Source organism: Perognathus longimembris, chromosome 16, assembly GCF_023159225.1.
Source record: "Perognathus longimembris pacificus isolate PPM17 chromosome 16, ASM2315922v1, whole genome shotgun sequence".
Classification (NCBI taxonomy): Eukaryota; Metazoa; Chordata; class Mammalia; order Rodentia; family Heteromyidae; genus Perognathus; species Perognathus longimembris.
Genome location: NC_063176.1, coordinates 18230179 through 18246080, shown reverse-complemented (window position 1 = coordinate 18246080; position 15902 = coordinate 18230179). Strand labels below are relative to the sequence as shown.

Here is a 15902-nt window from a genome sequence, read left to right as displayed (position 1 = left end):
AGGCTAGAATGTTACTATGTGAACCACAACTCCACTCCCAACTTTTTGGTGGTTAATTGAAGTCTCATGAAATTCCCTGCCTAGGCTGGCTTCAAACCTTGATCCTCAGAACTCAACCTCCTGAGTTGCTAGCGTTACAGGTATGAGCCATTGGTGCCTCACTTATTTTTAATAAAATATTTGTCTACTCTAAATATAAAATGTGTGGTTTAGAATAAATGATATAAGTAAAAAGCTCTAAACAGCATTTATAGTTTCATAATATTTATTCTCAAGCAAAATTAATAAGTTTCTTTTCTTTTTTTGGTTGTGGGACTTGAACTCTGGGCCTGGGCGCTATCCCTGATAGCCCCACTTCTGGGGCTTCTGGTAGTTAACTGGAGATAAGAGTCTCATGGACTTTCCTGCACAGACTGGCTTTGAACCACGATTCTCAGATCTTAGCCTCCTGAGTAGCTAGGATTACATGAATGAGTCACTAGTGTGCAGCCAAAATTACTAATTTTTTAAAAATTAAATTTTTACAAAAGCAAATAGGTAGTCAAATGCCACCATCAACAACAAAAACTCCTCATCTGGCTCAGTGCAGGTGGATGGTACTTAGGAGGTACTCCCTGCTACTGGAGAGGCTGAGAGCAGAAGGATAAAAATCTCAGGCTAGCCTCGAGCAGAAAAATGTGAGACCTTATCTAAAAAATTACCAGCAAAAAGTGGACATGGAGGTAAGTCTCAATTGAATGCTACCAGCCTAGTAAGCACAAGGTCCTGAATCAAACCCCAGTACAAAAAAACAAAACTAATAACAACAAACAACCTAAATTACAAAGCACAATTACTACATCAACACATGAGTAAGTATAGGAAAAAATCCACACAAAGAAAGTTGGACTCCTCTTATAAGATCAGTACCTTTTCCTCGACAAAGCTGGTGTCCCCCAAGGAGAGGGGAGAGAAGACTCACTTGTCAGGCAAGGAGGGATCTGTTCTGCACGACTACAGACAACAAAACAGGGTGGTTTAGAGAGGTTAGAAGAGAACAGCAGGTTGGCAGTTGATTAGTTTCATAAGAAATGTCAGTAAAAGTTTTCTGATGGACAGCCTACTGTCAACAGGAGCAAGAGCAAAACTACATGTGCACTAACTGAAACAGAAAAGTATGCTTAAGTCTGATGTTTATTCTATTAACATTAACACTTAATGTTGGTTAAGTAGTGTATGCCTTGTGACAAGGCAAATTAAGGATGAAGGGTATTAACTAGAATAAGTAGAAGACAAGAAAAGTTAATCTAATTATACAAATGTGCAAAGCTTATTCCTTCAACTCTACATAATCCCATGCTTCCTATAATTGACATGCATTTTTCTATGTGAAAAAGTTGTAACAATTTTTGTTACAATACTGGATTTTCAAAATTACTATTATAGACTAAAAATATTATTAAGAAGCAAGAAATAGCTCAGTGGATATACATAAGTACATAATCCATGTTAAAGAATACAAAACATACTAGAAGCTCTAGTTACTTGCTCTATTTATGAGTGGAAGATACCAACAGTCCTCTTGTTTTATGACATAAAACTATGGTTAGTACTAAAAGTGATAATACTTCCAACAGATACATTAGCAGCATTATTTTCTGATATTATTTTCTAAGTGGAAACCTGATTATAAACAGAGTTGAAGTAATACAAATATGATTCAGGAAAAGTGGTTATCCTATCTCCTTCCTTTGAACTGTATTTTCCCATGATAGAACTTGTCACAACATACTGTAAGTATTGTTCCCACATTAGCTGCTGTAAGAAAGGAATGGTCAAAGTTGTTTAGTTCAGGGCTGCAACCTTAGTAACGTCATGTGCAATGATTCTGTACAGATCAGGTCTTCACTAAGCACTTGCTTATTAAATGATTGAGGAAATGAGATAGAATCTTGAACCTGATGGTTGGAAGACATCTATCTGATATGCAACTTAGCTATATATCCCTCTTTAAGAACATACAGAAGGAAAGACTATTTTGTCTGGAAATATGTATACTCATAATCATACTCTCCTGTTGATAACCCATATCATTAAGTCCTGATTCACCTGAATTCTGAGAGTAAAGAGGAAGATGAGAGCAATAGCAAACACCATCACTAAAGGGCAAAGTCATAAAACTGAATTCACAAATAAAAGACTCTTACTGAAAAACTTAACAGTCCCAAATATAAGTAAACAGAAGATTCATTTGTTTTTGCTTTCCCATGTTTTAACTCATAATCACTGAGTATACCCTTAGACGAGAAGTCAGAGCAGAATCATACCTGTCGAATGAATCTGTTGCTACTTTGTAGAGATAAATAAAGAGTTTACTGCAGTGTCGCAAAGTGGGTGACACCGAGTCCACTGAGATCACATCTTCCTCAAGAAGTCTTTGAAATGGCTGTGTGTTTGAGGGGAAGACATTCATGACGCTTATTTTTCTTAGGTCTGAGAAACAGCCAAGAAATCGAACAGCATCTGCCAATTTCTCATACTGAATCTCTGTTTTGAAGAAATGAGAGTTGGCTGGTTCATAGCGCATGGCTGCAGTCAGTGTGCAGAACACAGTGTGGAGAAGCTCAAACACTTGATTCTGGTTCACTTTCTCCCAGCCATTCTTCGGTGGCGAGCTTAAGGATCTCTCCATAGCAACGAGCAAGGAAGTAATGTACACAAATCCTCCAACTTTCCTGAAAACTGTTCTGGAACGATGGCTTTCTCGAAGTACTGACAAGAGGGCCTGTAGGGGATAAAACACACACCACGACTTAGATTTTAAAAAAGCAATCCAAACAAAAACTATCTGCATGAATGTGAAACATCTGATGTGAAGGTTTCTGTCATTTGCCTAGTAAGAAGCTCTATCAAGTACATCAAATACTTTGCTAATTAGCTAATGCCATACACAGACAGGAGACAATTTCCAGTTAACATTATATTCAACGGCTAAAAAGCTTTACCTATGTCTTTAACTGATAATATTATCTACAAATTCAGTGATTAGACCCAGCAGGTCGAATTCCCCTATTCACACAATTAATAATTACGTCATAGACTGGCCTGGGCCTGCAATTTAAATATGTTTGGATACACAATGGCTTTTTTCCTTTATGTTTCAGTACTTGAAACAAAGGTATCTCTATTATTTAAGACACAATTTATGATCTTACCACTTATTACATCTCAAATTATTCACTTAATTCACAAATTTCTAAGGGTACTGATTTCTGAAGAATGGAACAGTTATATGCGTGTGTGTACACATACATATACATATGCATATATGGACATATGCATGTATATGTCAACATTTTGAAATGTACTGCTTCACAAATTACAAAGACATCATTATATATACTTTGGCTTATTTTTTAAACCAAGTATGTAAACTATATAGGCAATAAAATATTAAAAACATACTATAGCCCAGGTGCCAGGGCTCACACCTGTAATCCTAGCTATTCAGGAGGCTGAGATTTGAGGATTGCAGTTTGAAGCCAGCCTGGGCAGAAAAGTCTGTGATACCTTATCTGCAGTAAACTCACAAAACGCTGGAATGGAGCTGTGGCTCAAGTGGTAAAGAACTAGCCTTAAGGAAAATAGCTTAACTCACACTACCTAGGCCCTATGTTCAGTCCCAGGATTGTGATAAACCAAGAAAACAGCCCATACTGTACTTTTTATATTACTTTGTAACCAATCAATTTTCATTTTAATAGTATTTGCTCAATAATACAGCTTCCTTGCATTGTCAAATTTAGTAAATTGCATTTATTCTTGAAATATTAACTCATTAATACAAGCCTTTTAACTTAAAAGAAATTCTTATAGAATTCTACATATTAAATAAAAATGTTAGGGTACAAATGTTTGTGTTTAAGTCTAATTCACATAATAAAATGCTTTTAAGCACCTAGTTATTCAACCTCTCATCAGGTAAAGTTAAAACAGCAACTTACTTCCCAAGAAAGATAGGTAAAACCCTAAAAAGTACCTGGCATGGAAGCTTACCATGTTTCGTGGAGAATACACCGGGAAAAAAATATGACAAGTGCAGTCATATGTGGCTGTAACAATGGAGATTAGCTATGAGAAGTGATTTAACTGTTGTGTAAAACTCACAGCATACTTACACACTCCTAGGTGTCTCAACCTACCTCACACACAGGCTGGACAGTCCAGCCTATTGCTCTTAGTCTCCTGACCTTCACTTATTGATAATGAGCTGCACAGTGTAAAAGCCGTAACATAGTGTTAGGTACTGTGTGTCTGAACATAACACAGATACAATAAAATGAAATAAAGAGTGCTGGGCATTGGTGGCTCATGCCTGCAATCCTAGTTACTCAGGAGGCTGAGATCTGAGGATGGTGGTTCACAGCCAGCCTGGTAGGGAAGTCCACGAGATTCTTATCTCCAATTAACTACAAGAAAAGTGGAAGTGGAGCTGTGGCTCAAAGTGGTAGAGTGTAAGGCTTTAACAAAAAACGCTCAGTGATAGTGCCTAGGCCCTGAGTTCAAACCCCAAGATTGACCAAAAGAGAAAACAGAAATCTACAACCAACAGAACACACAAACAAAAGAGGCAACAGGAGAGGGGAGGAAAAGTGGGGAAAAAATAAGGGACAGAATAACATGTTTGACAAGAAACGTACTCACTACCTTACATATGTAACTGTAACCCCTCTGCACATTAATTTAACAATAAAATTTAATTAAAAAAAGCAACAAAAACTTTTCAGTTCTAGAATAGCATATGATTTTATTATTTGATAGATAAAAAAGAGTATGTTCAGAGCAACATGTAAAAAACTCACTCTAAGAATTATAAGAGGCTGAGCAGTGGTGGCACACTCCTGTAATCCAAGCAATTTCCAAGACTGCGATTTCAAAGACAGCAGTTCAAAGCCAAACTAGGCAGAAAAGTTTGTGTGACTCTTGTTAAACCATAAAGATGTATGGCTCAGGTGGGAAAGGACCACCCTTGAGCAGAAAAGCTAACCAAGAACATGAGGTCCAGAGTTTAAGCCTTAATACACATACACACACAATTACAGAAGGGAAAAAGAAACACAGTGCTTACAAATCCTTGGTCTGATACTCTGCATTACACAGTTTTCTGGACAGGTCTCCTATGTCTTCAAAACTGGCTCTGACTGACCCTTAGGCATTATCACAGCATAATCTTAGTGTTGGAAATATTTAAAATACTAGGAAAAATTGAATTGTTTACTTAAGTTAATAACAAACATCAAAGTCACTTCCTATTTTCTATAAATTACTATTATGAATGCTCAGGTCTACATGTGGAATTACTATATAACAGGGCTGTTGTTGCACAACAGGCTTGTCAGCCGAGGTGTAAATTACACTGTGAACCTAGGAATGAATACACTGTGAGGTTTATACAACACTGAAATCACTTCTCAAACTATATCCCCAATTATTTAAGGAAGAGCCCAATGTAAAGCTATTATTTTACCATTTAAAATTAAAATTATCTTTAGACGGTATAATTTGAGACTACGTAAAACTTCTGGTTGAAAGAACTGTTCTTCCTCCGCCATTTATTTGTTATACTTAAATTTACACATTTACTTCCTGATTTCCTTTGATTTCTTCTTGCTTTTTGGCTAAATAAAGTGTTTTTGTCATTTTGTTTTGTTCTCTGCCCTAACTCTAAGTCAACTATTTTTCTAAGGTGCCCTACTTTCTTCTAAGAGAAAGTAGTATTCAGAAAGCATGTGTCGGGGCTGAGAATGTGGCTTAATGGTAGACTGCTGGCCTAGCATGCACGAAGCCCTGGGTTCAATTCCTAAACACTACGTAAACAGAAAATGCCAGAAGTGGTGTTGTGGCTTAAGAGGTAGAGTGCTAGCCTTGAACAAAAGGAAGCCAGGGACTGTTCAAGCCTCAAGAGTGGCAGAGAGAGAGAGTGAGAGAGAGAAAGAGAGAAAGAGAGAAGGCGCGCGCAAGCAAGCATGTTTCAATGAATAAATGGAAGAATGAAAATTTTAATGGAATTCTCTAACATGACTCACATGTTATTTAAATTCAAAGAGAGTGATGTGAAAGGAATATGTGTGAAAATCTTTGAAGCTTAATAACTCTGTGGAAGGATATAGTACTGCAACCCAGGGGCCAGTTAGTTCTAGCATTACGAAGACTGCTATGCAATCACATTAAAGTTACATTATTTCTCTATATTAAGTTTTCTCATCTGCAAAATAAGGCATTCCTTACTTTATTTAGTTTCCAAGGAGTAAAGCAACAAAAGCATATGAGAGTTTGAGATGCACTGAGATACCAAACATAAACATTTATATATAAATGACATAAATATATATCACATAATTATATAATATCTGTATATTTTCAACATCACGTGCAACATTTTATTTCACAGATGTATAAAAGCTGGTGGTTGTAAGTGAACAGGCAATATACACATTTAGTATTATTTATTAAGATGCTAAACTTTGGTAATGTACTTTTAAATTGAAGATAATTATTATAAGCCAATAAAACTACTACAAAGATTTATCAGCAGTAAGTCAATACATACTGAAAGACACGAATGTTCTTCCAAATCTCTGATATGTACGAAAGTAGTTTTTGAAATTTCCCTATCTTTAATTAAATATAAATTACTTCAAAAACCCCCACAGACTATAGCAGGCAAACCGTAGACCCATTACCCAACTTACCCTTAAAATGTCCGTCTTCAGCTGCAGTTCTGTGGGTGGAGCTGAGTGCATTAAGCCCAGCAGTGTGCCCATGTCATCATCCCCATTTGGAGAGAGTACCAACTGTTGGATAGTCATCAGGGCGTGCTGCCGGCATTGAGGATACTTCACTATGTTGTGTGCACAGCGTGCACCTCCAAACTCGCGGAATATGCCTGGAAGGAGGAACGAAAGCACAGAGCATAGGATGACTTCAAACACTCTAAAACCAGATGAATTAAAATGAAATTTCTTTTGTAGAAAGACATTCAAAAGAATGCAAATAAGGTATTTCAACTCTTAAATTCCCATGTGAAAATGGGTACTATAGCATGGCAAAAGATGTATGTGGACCTTTTCTCAGCATAAGATTAATATCCTGAAATTTACCACATCCCAATTCTCCAAATCTCAAGTGTATGTAAGATCTCCAGGAGCCCAACACTGAAATCAACTTATGTAAAGAGGGTTCAAGTAAACAGACCCCTTACATATGACATTTAAACTGAATAGTCCTTTACAATTAGTAGCAAAAAAAGAATTGAATGAATTACCACAGGAAAAATTATAAGGAACCAGGTAGAACACAAGCACAAAAAAACAAACTGTACAGCAGAAAACATTAATGTACTACTCTAAAACCATTACCTAGATTAATTTATTCAGTCCACATTCCACACACAAGTCTAAAGTGACAGTTAGTGAATGACAGAGCAGGATTTATATCTACATGTCCCAGCTTATATATACTCTGTGTTCCTACCCACTGGTGCAACTGTTTTCATATCAAATTCTGGCCTCAACTAAAAAGTAAAAAGGTTGTTAAGGTACATAAATCACGAATTAATATTTCCTTGTTTTTCTAATGTTTTTAGAATAGTTTGACTGTACCTCCATTACCATTCAGTTCAAAAAGTTTTGTTTGGTTCTTCCATAAACCTTTGTGATTTGTGTTTCAATAAATGTTAAGTAACTTATGCTACACTTTACTACAGCAGCCACTGTACTGTCAGTATAATAGCTTTCTGCTCAGTGACTTTACAAGAATTACATGAACTTGAAATGAGTGTTAAGTCGTGTGCTTAACATTTAGCACACGGAAGACGAAGTGTGATGGTACACACCTCTCATCCCAAAACTAAGGAGGCTGAGGTGGGAAGATCAAAACTGAGTGGCCTGCCTGGGCTATACAGAGTTCTAGATTAGCCTGAGCTACAGTGAGACCTTGTCTGAAAAGGGGGGTCCAGGAGAAAGAAAGATTAGCATATGAAGTGTGATGATGCACTCTTATAATCGCAGCAGGCAGTGGAGGCAGGGGGGATGAGTTCATAGCCAGCTTGGGCTAGGCAGTCAGATCCTGATTAAAAAACAAACACAAAATCAGCCCATGGCATTGCAACCATTTCTGATTATGTGAAAGTTCAGGCTTACTTACCTGCTGATTGCCAGTTAGGACCCATTATATAATAATAATGGTTAATACTTTCATTAATTTACTACAAGCAAAGCATTGCTTTACGTGCTGCACATAGCCAAGTAACATCTTTCTTAGCAAGGAAAGGAAAGGTATTAAGAAAAGAACTGTGTAACATCTAGAATAGTTGATCACAACAGCTCAATAGCAATGCCCGTTTGAATTCGTAAGATAATGCTAAGTATGAACTTCAAGTTATAGAAACAAGTGGTATATCACTGTTGTAGTTATTTTCAACATGCCATGTGAAAACGTACCCTTTTTTTTTTTTTCTTGTATTCCCTTCCTGTGGTTTTACCCCTCATATCACTGTAACTGATTTTAGTACCCTGGATATTGTATATATGTGTATTGGAACTAGGGAAGGGAAAGGGAATGCCAAAATCGAGAGACAAAGGATTAAAAAGACAAACCAATGCAACAGCAATCCTTACAAAACTATATGGTATAAACCAACTGTATACTCAAGGAGAGAGAAGGAAATGGGGAGGGGAGGCAGGGGAAAATGAGGAGGTAACAAGTTGGATAAGAAATGTACTCACTGCCTTACATATGAAACTGTAGCCCCTCTATACTTTACTTTGACAATAAAGAAGAAAAAAAATAAAGGTTATAAGCCAAAAAAAAAAAAGAAGAATCTCTATAATAATCACACAATGTATCACTTAACAAAAATGTACTGAACTATCTAAATTAGATATAGGTAGGTATGCAAATTAAAGTATAATCTGTCCCCAATGAAGATAAATTTTACTGAGGGATTTGTTAACCATCAGTCTAACATTAGGTTAAATACAAATAAAACAGAAAATCACACACAAAAAAGAACTGTGTAAGAATATCTGGCAACTGGAAGAGGGTCTAAGTAACTGAGTCACAGAGTAAACTCTCTTTTCTACTGCCCTACAAGACCAGGTGGCCCAGTCCTTGCCTGTGTAATTCCATGAAAAGCCAATCTGCCAAATCAGTTCTTGTCTGTGGTCTTGATTATATTTCTGAGTATCTCAGTCAACTAAGTCTAGTTTGAAGAAACAAGACAATTAAGCTTTATACAGTAGATAAAATATTAATCCAGTGCTCATTAAACTTCAGTCATACTATTTCAATTACCTACTGAATTAATTAATTCAGCTGTGTCTTGCCAAAATTGTATTTAAATAATACTTATATGATTATGAGTTTATATCTTTCTCAATTAGATGGGCAAGTCCCCTGGAGTAAGAATTACCTTTTCATCTCTGATACTACTATAAAGCCTGGGAAACACAATGTACTTCATGTTGAACGTTGAGTTTCTCTATTCAGGCAAATAAATAGTCATCCATTTGTGTAGGAGACTCAATGACGTGTTCATTCACTCACTCATCCATACATGGCTTCTAATAACACTTACAATCTAATGGCAGCTCTTTGCTATGTTCTAAAAAATTCTCCATGATGGGGGCCTGGCCCACTCGCCTGCACTTAGATCTCCCACTCACTCTGATCTAATGGCCTGAGAGTGTTATTAAAATTTTAAGTAAACATTTTTAAAAAGAACAATGATACTTTATAAGCTAGCCCATCAAGGAAAGTCTGTGAGACTTTTACCACCAATTAGCTACCAGAAAATCTAAGTGGCACTGTAGTTCAAAGTGGTAGAGTGTTAGCCTTGAGCAAAATAGCTCATCGATATCACCCAGGCCCTGAGCTCAAACCATGAAGACGACCACCACCACCAATACACACACACACACACACACACACACACAGTTGGACTTCTGCTAATTGTAAAGGACTGAAGAAAACTTGAGACCAAAGGTAAAACAAAATATCTAGTAAAGTATTTTACTTTGGAAAGACTAAATGTTTTACAACAGAATCTTTTGGTTTGTTTTTAAATTTTTTTCCTTTTTTTTCTGTTTTGTTGCAAGACTGGGACTCAAGCTCAGTACTTGACATTTTGTTGAATGGCTGGGGCTCTACCGCAGCAGCCATGCCTTGAACCCATAACCATTTTTTTAAATATGTCCTGAAGGTTGTAACATTAAAATAATTTTAATGTATATTTTTAAGAAACTGAGTCATTTTGTGAAGAAAAATTAAGCAAATTATTTGAATGAATAAGAGTTCATTATGTAAGTAAAAATTTAGTTCCAAGAGGACTACTTTGAACACAAGGGATATAATCAAAACTAATAAAAAGAACTGAAAACAGTAACAATGTTTCATATATAGCTCTGTCACAGTATTGCATTTTAGGGACATGACTGTACAATCACTGAATCAAGTCCCTTCTGCACAGAACAGAATGATTTCAGAAGCAAAGGTCACTAAAGAAGTGAACAAAAAGGAATCTCCTCACACAGCATTTGCTGTGGCTTTTCTAACTACCTGCATTTGTGTTTGATCCTTGGAGAAGCACTGTCAAAGTCTCCATGACCAAAAGAGCCAGATGCTTTTGGTCTTCAACTGAAGTGTTATTTCTTGAGTCTCCTAGAAAAGAAGTTCTAAATCATAAAAGTGGTAAGCTTATTTTTAAAGTCAGTTTTACTTTCATAATTCCCTTTAATACTTAACATTAACATTCAACACTACTACTATAATGGCTATAATACAACCTTTAAAATAATACACAGGTCTAGTATCTGCCCTAAGTCAGTGTCAAACTCAATGTCAAATCCGTGTCAACAGACTTTATTTCGGTGTGGCTAAAAAGGCATTTAACAAATAGAAAAAATGAAGAAGGCAAGCTAAGTAAATCCTTCTGAGGAAAAGTCAACAGCAATAGGCCCACATCTCTATGTGCCAAAGAGAAAGACGCTTATGAATAGTATACACTACTCAAGTTTTATTCACTCACATTTAATACCAAATGCCAGATACTACTTACTGTACTTTTATCATATTTGCCATAAAGGTATCTAGTATATACATGTATGTCTAACATCAATAAAGATATATTTTCCCTGTGCAACTTATTAAAACATTTAGAGGTATCTACACATGTAACTATAATAATAGCAATTATTTCCAGAATCTTGTAAAAATTCTCTCATAGACAGTAATCAACCCTAGTAATGTAGTTCATACATGTTTTCCCTCAGCTTTTACCCTACATTAAATCGTCTTTACTACAATAACATAATTCTAGGCTCCCATTCATTATCCAGCCTCTTGTAATAGAGGTTGGAAAACTTTGGTAAATATTCACTAGTATTCCTCAATCATATATCAGGACGTTATTAAAATCAATAATCCAAGGGGAAGCACAACAGGAAAAAGTCTTTCCAACCTCCCTTGTCAAGTAAAAAGAGGACCAGGGCAAATACTTTACCTTGTTCATTCAGTGCCTGAGCTGGGTCCTTCAACAGGGCAGCGTATTTATGCAAAAGAGTTACCATGACCTCGAGAAGGCCCACTTCCCTGAACACATCCTTAAACACATAGTCATGCCTTGTGAATTTAAGAAGTGTCTTCATTGCAACAATGCTACAGTGGTAAGAAGAGCTAGATTTTAAGAGGATACTAACACTAATAAGTTCTTTACAGGGAATATAATTTAAGCTAAAAACAACAAACTCCAGCATCTCAAAGTATTTGTTTTGTACTTCGGGGAGTTTAGAAATCTTCTCTGCAAACTGTGACAGTGTGTGTTGTGATTCTAGGATGAAATAATTGGCATTGTCGGCCATGTAAATATTTGTGATAGCATCAAGAATGATCTGGGCAAGGAAGTTGGTTTTTGCTTTTAAAAATGCATTCTGAAGAACTGCGAAGGCCTGGACGTTTCTCACACTGTGGCCTGCAATAGAAAACAAGAACACAAAAATAAGTGCTATGTGATATTTTAATCATGGCAAACTAAACACACATGCTTAAACACACAATGGATTTCAACATCAACTATGTATTAAGAATATAGCCTGTTTAAAGGTTTTATTTTTCTTCAACAGGCCCAAACCATTCAATTAGAAACTATGATTGCCAGGCGCTGATGGTTCATGCATGGTAATCCTTGTAATTCACGAGGCTGGGATCTGAGGATTGTGGGTTCAAAGTCAGCCTGAGCAGGAAAGTCTGGAGACTCATCTTCAATAAACTACTAAAATAGCTGCAAGTAGGACTGTGGTTCAAGTGATAGAACACTAGCCTTGAGCAAAAGAAGCTCAGGGACAGAGCCCAGGCCTTAAATTCTAGCCCCAGAACACACACACACACACACACACACACACACCAGGCCTTAAATTCCAGCCCCAGAACACACACACACACACATACACACACACACACACACACACACACACACACACACACACCCCAAGCTCATTAAGCCTCTCATGTATCATCAGGAATATTTCAACTCAAGTATAATATATGTTGAAAAATCAATTGCTTTAAAAAGGATGAAAGTCCATTGCGTACATCTAGTTTCTGAGTGGAAGCAGATCTTGTTCATTTGGATACCAGTAAGACTGACCCTGAAATGTAAGAATAATCTCCTCTCAAGTTGAAAAGATTCGGAGGCTGGAGTAATAAGCTCAAGAGCAGCAAAAGTAAGAACAGATAATTAGTACGGAAAGAAGTTCTCTAAGTTTCTATTTTCTCTTCATATTTACACAACAGCATAAATTTCTTAAGCTTTAGTTTAGAAACTTACTGTGTAGAGGCTAAAAACTGCAATTTCTTTACAGAAACATGTGTTAAGGCAACTAAAGGCCAGCTACTAAGTATATTTTTAAATGTTTGATTCTCAAATACATTAGAAAAAAATTACACATGAGTCATGAGACTAATAATCATCATCAGTGAGAAGATAACACAGAAAATTATATTTGAGGGATATGAAAATAAGTGTTCAACTCTAAAAATGTGCCCAGGTCCAAAACCATTACAAGTATTCACAAGACTGACAAAAAAATTAACCCATATCCTTCTAGAACAAGCTGAATTTTAGATATAAAGTAAATAAAGAATTCAGAAAAATATACAGTGGGCTAGGTTGTTCAGAAATCTTGTCACAAATATTTTTGAAAAATAAAAGACGTTTCTCCATTTTCATCTTATATATCATTTCAATTTTCATTTTAACTCAAATTTTTCAAGGTATGGCAAATAGCAAAGATGCATTTCTTCTTCAATTATCTGTCAACAATAAGTTTATTGTTTCATAAAATTTTTTTATCTCTAAGTAGTTGTCTAATGGGGTTTTAATTCAACAAGTTAGTTAAAGAGTCCAATGCATATGGAACTATGTCATTTCTTTCATAATTCTCTATCTCCTCAATTTTTCCTCATTCCATTTTATTTACACACACAGACACAAACACACACACACACACACACACACACACACACACTATTAAGACTATTTCGTCCACTCTTTCAATATGGTTGTTCTTTTGGGGAACCCCTAGCTTTTCATGTCGTTTTATCATAAATCAACTTTAGACAAACTCCTACATATACAAATGTAAAAGCTCAACTACATGCAACAAAAGAAGTGACCAAAAAAAGTGACAAATTCAGTAAGGCAAGAGTTAGATTTAGGATAAGAGAAAATCCAAATTTTCTGAAATTTGGTCATCATTTGGTTTCAAGTGATGTCATTTATAAAAGATAAGGTGCATTAATCTTCGAATTGTCCACCATAAAGGCAGCCTTGTTGACTGCTCTGAGGAGCTAGGACATGGGGTGGAGATGAGGTTACTACTCACCTTTGCCTGCAGGCTGAGGGACTGCAAATCCAGGCAATAAAAAAGGCGCCCCTGTGGTAATACCGGCTGGTTTGAGTTCACTGACCCCGTATGTTGTTAGGGAAGTTATCAGATGAACCAGGTCTTTCAAGGCATCTTTGGATTCTGCCTCTTTCGCTTGTTCCAATCTAGAAAAAGTATAATTAAGCAAACTTGTTTCTGTTATAGTCTTCAACTTAATACAGAAAGCATTTTTCAATTTTAGATTCAGTAAGTAAATATATTCAATTCTTGGAAAGGTTACTACAATTTTTCTTATATTTAAATGTAGTGTTTTGCTGTAACATCATAAATGTTTGAAAGAAAAATCAGATCAATAATCAGAAAGTATAATATAGTATAAGTGTTAATGTCACTACTGTTACTTTAGATAAACCACCAATTTTTAGTAGAAAATTTCATACATTTTAACTGATTAAAACCCAAACCTCATGAAGACTTCATCCTAAGACATGTTCTCTGTAAAACATGTTTCAAAATGAACTCTAAGAGTTCTAAGAATTTTACCTGCATTGAATTAATTTTTTAAAGTTCTGGGTATATAAAGAAAAATTTAAAACAACCTGAATTCCTTTTGAAAGAACACTGTTTGGAGTCATAAAGGAATTGCCTTTGGAGTCTGACTCTACTGAGAATAAAAAAATGTTGAAAAATAATCTCAGTGCTAAGTCTCATGATAGACCACTTTTAAAATCCTAATATATTTTTAAACTTGTCTTTTAATGTGAAAATTTCAGTTTTTATAAACTGTTTTGTCAAGTCACAGATGTAATGGTGTAGCCTTCTTTTTTCTCATGTTTTAGTTTTATCCTCAAAAAACAACCACAGTGGAAAGAAGTATAGTTCAGGTGGTATAGTGCCAGCCTCAATAAAAAAAAAGCCAAGTTAGATTACAAGGCCCTAGTACTAGACACACACACACACACACACACACACACACACACACACACAAAGAAACAACCACAGCTTTGGTAGGGAGAGGGAAAGACAGGGACCAAAACACAAGAACACTAATAAACAGGAAACTTTGTCTACATTTAGAATCACTAAGATCAATAATTGTAGGTAATCATTATACCATTACAATCAATAACTACAGGTATCAACACTTTTGATGTGCTGAATATTATCTTATCAATCTTCACTCTCAAAGTGTGGCACCACTCCAGTAGTACTCCAGTAGTAATATGAACAGCTAATTTCATCAACTTCGGACAAAAAATAATTAGCATATGTATGAAATGGAAAAGCAAGTAAGTATAATCTTTTGGAAAAACCTGATTTGTTTTTTTATATGAATCTCAAATGTCTCACTTAGTTTAAATAACTGTTCTTCTTATTAACTTCCTTAATAAAAGCACTAGAAGCACTATAAAATAAGGAAAACCAAATATAAATATGAATATTTTATTTACCCATAAGGAAAATGTTAGTAAATTCATGTAATCTCCTGCAGTTACTCAACAAGAGCACTGTTATTATATCTAACTTGTCTACCTGACAATTTTATTCTAGACTATCGTTCTCTACTTTGTCAGCAGAATAAGCAGGAAAAAGAGAGTAAAGCAAAGATGGCATCAAAGCATGTCACATACATCGGATAAATGTGTGAGAGAATCCTTTCTATTATCCCCAAACACACTGGTCCCTTTGAATAAAAAGACAAAACAAAACTGAGAAGACACTTCAAATATAATCCTGGTACTTACCTAAGCAAAAGATCACAAAGGAAATTATATCCTTGCCATATCCGAAAATCATCCAAAAGAGTTTGGGAAACATCACTGGAATCTTTGAGGAAACAAGAAAGCCCAGCAAACATTTCAACAATTTCTAGGGGAGACAGGTCATCTGATTGCTGCATATTCTGAACACATGTAGATAAACATTCTTTTTCTGTAGGAATAAATAATGGAATGAGTAGTTACTATTTATATCCATTGC

At 35.7% G+C, this 15902-nt stretch overlaps 1 protein-coding gene across 6 annotated transcripts in view; it reads right to left on the bottom strand.

Moving 5' to 3' along the window:
- Wdfy3 (WD repeat and FYVE domain containing 3) overlaps positions 1–15902 on the bottom strand; it is a 250897-nt gene that overhangs the window by 116174 nt on the left and 118821 nt on the right. For 5 of the 6 annotated variants that reach the window (XM_048364027.1, XM_048364026.1, XM_048364029.1 and 2 more), the window contains 7 exons: positions 15668–15854; positions 13920–14086; positions 11540–12007; positions 10597–10698; positions 6732–6925; positions 2307–2764; positions 910–993 (listed from right to left, as the gene is read on the bottom strand). In XM_048364027.1, the coding sequence (XP_048219984.1) occupies positions 910–993; positions 2307–2764; positions 6732–6925; positions 10597–10698; positions 11540–12007; positions 13920–14086; positions 15668–15854 (1660 nt within the window). The remainder of the gene's footprint in view (positions 1–909; positions 994–2306; positions 2765–6731; positions 6926–10596; positions 10699–11539; positions 12008–13919; positions 14087–15667; positions 15855–15902) is intronic. The other variant, XM_048364031.1, reaches the window with a different exon arrangement.